Source organism: Ascaphus truei, chromosome 2 (genome assembly GCF_040206685.1).
Source record: "Ascaphus truei isolate aAscTru1 chromosome 2, aAscTru1.hap1, whole genome shotgun sequence".
Taxonomy (NCBI): Eukaryota; Metazoa; Chordata; class Amphibia; order Anura; family Ascaphidae; genus Ascaphus; species Ascaphus truei.
The window spans coordinates 470943231-470951005 of NC_134484.1; the positions used below are offsets into that span (position 1 = coordinate 470943231).

The 7775-nt window shown below is 49.7% G+C and overlaps 1 protein-coding gene across 1 annotated transcript in view; it reads left to right on the top strand.

The window, feature by feature from the left end:
• The window catches only part of LOC142488379 (uncharacterized), a 56905-nt gene extending 53198 nt beyond the window's left edge, over positions 1-3707 (top strand). The window contains 2 exon segments of the mRNA XM_075588850.1: positions 634-2710; positions 2712-3707. Coding sequence (XP_075444965.1) covers positions 634-2710; positions 2712-2897 — 2263 coding nt within the window. The 3' untranslated portion in view covers positions 2898-3707.
• Positions 3708-7775: the final 4068 nt, after the last annotated feature.

The window sequence follows — 7775 nt, forward strand, 5'->3', positions numbered from 1 at the left end:
GATCCAGACCTGCCGCGTTCCTCTTCACTGGACAGGGAGGACGAGCTATCCCTATCTGAGTCCCCCGGCCCATAGCAGCCCCCATTCTCTCCCCCCGGCAGAGCTGCGGATGGATTTTGTCTGTGTCCTCTCTCTCCCATAGATCCACCGCTGCCTTCATTTTCATTGGTGAAATCTGGTGTGTGTCTCTGTCCTGTCTTCTCTACCTACCTCCCCGTCCCCCCATGGATTCCAACTTTTTTTTTTACTTCCGTTAGAGAACTGCCTGAACGAGGAGCAGAACTGGAGCTCTGATATGTCCCGAATTTGGGCGACTCCCCACATCCCAGAAGGGCCGAAAAACCATTATTCCTGTGACATGTTGGACACGTGCAAGGAACCATTGCCACATGATGGTGAATTTGCAGGCCTTGTCTGCACTAGGGAGCAAGCCTTTACCTGTACAGACTGTGGGATAAGTTTTTCATTGAAGAGCAAACTCCTTTCACACCAGAAAATTCACAGAGCGGAGAAACCTTTTAATTGTAAAGAGTGTGGGAAAGAGTTAAGTACTAAGAGGGGCTTCCTCAATCACCAGAAGATTCACACAAGGGAGAAACCTTTCACATGTAAGGAGTGTGGGAAACAATTCAGTATTAATGGACACCTCATCAGACACCAGAAAATTCACACAGGGGAAAAACCATTCACATGTACAGTGTGTGGGAAACAATTCAGTGCTAATGAACACCTTCTCAGACACCAGAAGATTCACACAGGGGAGAAACCATTCACTTGTACACTGTGTGGGAAACAATTCAGTGTTAAGGCAGTCCTCCTCAAACACCAGAAGATGCACACAGGGGAGAAACCTTTCACATGTACAGTGTGTTGGAAAAGCTTTTCTGAAAAGAAGCACCTCCTCACACACGATAGGATTCACACAGGGGAGAAACCATTCACATGTACAGAGTGTGGGAAACAATTCAGTGCTAAGGAGAACCTCCTCAGGCACCAGAAGATTCACACAGGGGTGAAACCATTCACATGTATGGTGTGTGGGAAACAATTCAGTGCTAAGGAACACCTCCTCAGACACCAGAAGATTCACACAGGGGAGAAACCATTCACATGTACACTGTGTGGGAAACAATTCAGTATTAAGGACAGCCTCCTCAAACACCAGAAGATTCACACAGAGGAGAAACCTTTCACATGTACAGAGTGTGGGAAACAATTCAGGTATAGTGGCGACTTCCATAAACACTGCAGGATTCACAGAGAGGAGAAACCTTTCACATGTTCAGATTGTGGGAAAAGCTTTTCACAGAAGATATACCTTGTCTCACACTACAGTATTCACACAGGGGAGAAACCATTCACATGTACAGAGTGTGGGAAACAATTCAGTGCTAAGGACAACCTCCTCAGACACCAGAAGATTCACACAGGGGAGAAACCATTCACATGTACAGTGTGTGGGAAACAATTCAGTGCTAAGGAACACCTCCTCAGACACCAGAAGATTCACACAGGGGAGAAGCCATTCACATGTACACTGTGTGGGAAACAATTCGGTGTTAAGACAGTCCTCCTCAAACACCAGAAGATGCACACAGGGGAGAAACCTTTCACATGTACAGTGTGTGGGAAAAGCTTTTCTGAAAAGAAGCACCTCCTCACACACGATAGGATTCACACAGGGGAGAAACCATTCACATGTACAGAGTGTGGGAAACAATTCAATGCTAAGGAGAACCTCCTCAGGCACCAGAAGATTCACACAGGGGTGAAACCATTCACATGTACAGTGTGTGGGAAACAATTCAGTGCTAAGGAACACCTCCTCAAACATCAGAAGATTCACACAGGGGAGAAACCTTTCACATGTACAGAGTGTGGAAAACAATTCAGATATAGTGGCGACTTCCACAAACACCGCAGGATTCACAGAGAGGAGAAACCTTTCACATGTTCAGAGTGTGGGAAAAGCTTTTCAGAGAAGATATACCTTGTCTCACACTACAGTATTCACACAGGGGAGACACCATTTACATGTACAGAGTGTGGGAAACAATTCAGTGCCAAGGACAACCTCCTCAGACACCAGAAGATTCACACAGGGGAGAAACCATTTACATGTACAGTCTGTGGGAAACAATTCAGTGCTAAGGAACACCTCCTCAGACACCAGAAGATTCACACAGGGGAGAAGCCATTCACATGTACACTGTGTGGGAAACAATTCGGTGTTAAGACAGTCCTCCTCAAACACCAGAAGATGCACACAGGGGAGAAACCTTTCACATGTAAAGTGTGTGGGAAAAGCTTTTCTGAAAAGAAGCACCTCCTCACACACGATAGGATTCACACAGGGGAGAAACCATTCACATGTACAGAGTGTGGGAAACAATTCAGTGCTAAGGAGAACCTCCTTAGGCACCAGAAGATTCACACAGGGGAGAAACCATTCACATGTACAGTGTGTGGGAAACAATTCAGTACTAAGGAACACCTCCTTAGACACCAGAAGATTCACACAGGGGAGAAACCATTCACATGTACACTGTGTGGGAAACAATTCAGTGTTAAGGACAGCCTCCTTAAACACCAGAAGATTCACACAGGGGAGAAACCTTTCACATGTACAGAGTGTGGGAAACAATTCAGGTATAGTGGCGGCTTAAACAAACACCGCAGGATTCACAGAGAGGAGAAACCTTTCACATGTACATAGTATGGGAAATAATTGTGGGAAAAGCTTTTCACAGAAGATATACCTTGTCTCACACTACAGTATTCACACAGGGGAGAAACCATTCACATGTACAGTGTGTGGGAAATCATTCGGGTATAAGAGCACCTTACGCAAACACCGCAGGATTCACACGGGGGAAAAACCTTTCACATGTACATAGTATGGGAAATAATTGTGGAAAGAGCAGCCTCCTCACACACCAGAGGACTCCGGAGTAACCAAATGGTCCTGGCACACAGTCCCAGCAGCCATAGCAAGCAATAACTGTCCCGCTCTCATGCTACCTTGCGATCTGTCCCCTGGGATCGCCATCCCCAGCGCAGCTTCAACAGCAGAAGACTCATGGTCCTCCTTAAGCTCTCTGCACTGTAACAAGAATGGATTGGCCTCTGCGCCGCTCACCACCAAAGACAGGATCCTCACTGGAACAAAAACAGGCGATGCATTGTTCGGCACCATTGCCACAGGTAATCTGCCCTCTGCGACAGACGACTCTGGAACAACAGCAGCAGCCTCTGCATGGAAAAGAACAGGAACGGCAGGAACCTTGATCAGGTGAGGTACCCATGGCAGCCTCCTCTGTGCGGCACTCTGCGACGGATGAATCCGGCACAGCAACCACCTTTTTACTGGGAGACTCAGGAAGGGCAGGTACTTTGTCCTCTGGCAGGTTCTGTAGGGGTGCAGATGGCATCTTCCTCGGTGCTACCGATGGGCAAATTTTCCTCCTTGATTACCGGCATCTCAGGATATATGAGGGGACACTCTCCAGGCATGGCTCTGGGAAGATATAGAGCCATTAGGGCTTCATCTACCCTTAAGTTACAACCTCAAGTGACTATTACGGTATTCCATTCTGGATCATCCCAGGCCGTGTCTTAGATCCTGGCTTTGGCTAACCCTGGGATGTGCTTCAGGGCTATGAATTTATTTATAAAAATGTTATAAATAAAGTAATACTTGAAAACGAGAGGTAACACTCAATGTATGTCCTGGGCACAGTTATAAAAAAAAATACATGGTCACATTAAAAGAAAGGTTATACAATGAATTCACAAACATTTCATAGACAGAGTTGGAAAATTGGGTACAGGGGATAAAAAAGGCTGGGCTATGCAGGGCAACTCTGGGACATTGACCAAGAATAACCCCATGAATCCACTGATGCACAAATACCTGCATTACCCTAGCAAGCAAGATTTATAAGTTACTAGCTGATGTACCCGACGTTGTCCAGTATTTAATTTTCCCGCTCCCCCTCGCTTTCCGCTCACCCCCCTTCACTGCTCCGGTTCCCCCGCCCACCCCTTCACAGCTGCGTCCCCCCCCACGTTCACATGTCCGATTTCCTTCCCCTTTCACAGCTCCATTTCCCCCACCTTTCACAGCTCCGATTTCCCCCCCCCCCTTCACAGCTCGGATATCCCCCCCCTTCGCAGCTCGGATTTCCCCCCCTTCACATCTCCAATTTCCCCCCTCCCCTGCCTTCATAGCTCGGAGGCGGCAGGTCACTGAGTGGGGCGGCCAGAAGGGCTGGGATTCCCCCACCCCCCTTGACAGCTAGCCGGCGGCTCCCTGGGTGGGCAGGAGGGTTGTAATCCCCCCCACCCCCCTTCAGAGCTTAGCGGCGGTGGCTCACCTTTGGTTAGTGATTTCCTCCCACCCCCCACTTCAGAGCTCGGTAGCAGTGGCTCACTGGAGGGCGGGAGGGTTGTGATTCCTCCACCCCCCTCCTCCTTCAGAGCTGTCCGGTGGCGGATCACTGAGGGCAGGTGGGAGGGTTGTGCGGCGGTGGTTCACTGCGAGTGAGTTAGTGACGGGGTGCGGCGACACGCTGTGGGTATCTGCGGCGGCTGACTTTGGGTGTGGTGTGTGACGGGGGGTGGCAGCAGCTGACTTACTGTGGGGTGGGGTGTCCGCTGCGGTGGCGGGCGGGACCAGTGTCATCAACAGAAAGCATGGGGCCCAGGACAAATGAAAGGAGCAGGGCGGCCCCCCCCCCAACCCCTAGCGCACCTACAGTACCAGGGTAAAATATTTTTTAGCACACAACTTTAACTTAACTGTTTTCTTATTGTCATACAGAAAAAAAGATTACAATGCAACATGTTTATTTTTATATTTACCACAAAAGACAGGTGACTGAGTGGGTGACTGACTTGACAGTGGGTGGGTGGATGGCAGTGACTGGGTGACTGAGTGGGTGGGTGACTGACTGACTGAGTGGGTGGGTGACTGACTGGGTGGGTGGGTGACTGATAGACTGAGTGACTGACTGACCGAGTGGGTGACTGACTGGGTGGGTGACTGACTGACTGGGTGACTGACTGGGTGGGTGACTGACTGACCGAGTGGGTGACTGACTGAGTGGGTGTCTGGGTGGGTGACTGAGCAGGGGGTTCTGAAAGGCAGGAGTGGGGGGGGTGAAAGGTAGGGCCCGGGGGGGAGGAAAGGGGGTGAAAGGTAGGGCCCGGGGGGGGGGTGAAAGGTAGGGCCCGGGGGAGGTGAAAGGTAGAGCCCGGGGGGGAGGGGTGAAAGGTAGGGCCGGGTGGGGGGGATGAAAGGTAGGGCCCGGGGGGGGGGGGGGTGTAAGATCCCTCCCCCTGCGGTTCCTCACCACGCACATGGCCGCGCTTCTCCTTCCAGGCTGCCCCTGGGGCTCTCCTCCCTCCTGGCCTCTCCCGGCTACCGGTTTGACGCAGAAGAGCTAGGCCGCGGCCCCACCGCCTCCCGGGCCGGCCTCTTCCTCCTCCGGGTTGTAAGGGGCGGGGACGAAGCTCGTGCACTCATGGGCCACGTTGAAAGCAAAGTCCTCGGGCAGCTTGGTCGGCTGGTGCTCGCAGCGGAGGCGCACGCATGTCACCCCCCAGCCACGCATCTCCCTCCCCTCTGGCTGCAGGTAGGAGCAGGTGAAGGGAGAGGCGGAGAGAGCTGGAGGAGCGCTCTCTGGGATGGGGAGCCGGGGTAGCGGCCTGGCAGGACGGGGGGGTTGTTGGGGGGGGGTGACCCGGAGAGAGCTTGCTCTGGGGGAGGGGTGGGGAATTGGGAGAGCGCCGGGGAAGGGAGAGCGGGCTCAAAGGCGTGGAGTGTGTCAGGCTGCGGATGTGTGTGTGAGGCTGCGGGGAGTTGAGCTTTGTGTGATGGTATCCAGCGGGCCAGGCCACGGGGTGAGGAGGTGAGTGGCCTGGTGGTTGTGCGTGTGTCTTTCCCCCCCCCCCTCCAGGTATGGGCGGGGGAGAGTGTGGCAGTTGAGAACCAATGAGAGGCGGGTCCGGGCCACGGACCAATCTGATTGGCCAGAGGGTGAGTGACAGACCAACTGACCAATTAGATTGCTCATAAGCACAGCCAACATACAACGTTTTCAAATATATATATATATAGACAAAGTCTATCCAATACTGTTGGGACTTCACTTTGACCTATGCCTTTAGGAATTAGACATACGGTATAGAGATTACCACAACTGATTAATATTGTATTATATACTACCTACCTCGAGTCTATTAACCCTTAGGCATATATTGGTGTTAACACACTCTTATCCCTATTTGTATTGACGGGATACTAGACTAATATCAACTGGTTACTAAACCAAAGGAGATTAAACATTATAGTGTACCCTACTCCTTTATTCCTATATAGATTCCAACACCTACAAAGGTGATTGAGGAATCCAAATCTGCTTCGTTGCTTTTTAACCACCATTATTTTAAAGGATTTATATTAATAAATTGCGTCATAACACACCCAACAAGGGGAATTGAGTGCCCATAACTGGGTTTACTTGTCCTGTTGTTGTAGTTCTATATATATATATCCCTCTACCCAGAGGAGCACCTTCCCCTCTCTCACTACTAACACATCTATCATAAGCAGAGCGGGAGTATCTCTGTTGTTTTGCAAAACATGCTGTAGCAATTGTATTGTATGTCTTTATTTATATAGCGCCATTAATGTACATAGCGCTTCACAGTAGTAATATATGTGGTAATCAAATAAATAACAGATAATATAAATAACAGATCAGGGGAATAAGTGCTTCAGACATAAAAGTAACATTAAGGAAGAGGAGTTCCTGCCCCGAGGAGCTTACAGTCTAACTGTTAGGTAGGGAGAACGTACAGAGACAGTAGGAGGGAGTCCTGGTAAGTGCGTCTGCAGGGGGCCAAGCTTTATGTATCATGTGTTCAGAATATCCACAGTGCTATTCATATGCTTCTTTAAGCAAGTGTGTCTTAAGGTGGGTCTTAAAGGTGGATAGAGAGGGTGCCAGTCGGGTACTGAGGGGAAGGGCATTCCAGAGGTGTGGGGCAGTCGGTGAAAAAGGTAAAAATATGGAACGCTTCACGAATTTGCGTGTCACATGGTAACATGACCTACTAGAACTTTCCTAGCTCTGAGTCATACTTCATGTGCCTGGGAACTGCAACATTGTAACTTACCCAAGAGCCAGCTTACATGCAGGACCAAGTGTAATAGGTTTGACCCCATACACTGCCAGGGTGCTACCATAGCCTGCATGCGAAAAGGGGCCTGATTTAACTAACAGAGGTTTTTACCACTCAAGATTGTAGAAAAGTTATAGGTTAAATAGGGTGCTAAACAGGTGAGATATAATATAAATAAACAACAAGCTAGTGTAAAGAACCAAAGTAAATATCTACCTATGTGCACACCTGTGAACAAAGTGCAAATACCGTGTGTAATGAGTATTAGTGATTAAAACATAACTTTTAATGGGAATCTATATAAAAAAATTGAATGTAAGAAACAATTAAGGCTTGGGCCATGGTGCCGCAGACCGTGTGTAGGCATCTGCACACTGAGCGATCAGATTGCCTTAATGCAGTGATCGCGTCCATGCAGCATGCGCGCGGAAGCAGGAAGGGGCGCTCGTTGCGCGAGAAATCAGTTGAAACTGATTTTTCGGCACGACAGACAGGTCACGTGAGCAATTTGCCAAATGAGGGCTAACCAGCTCTGTGACATCACTGGCACACCCCTAGACATACCCACCGACGGCACGCGTACCATG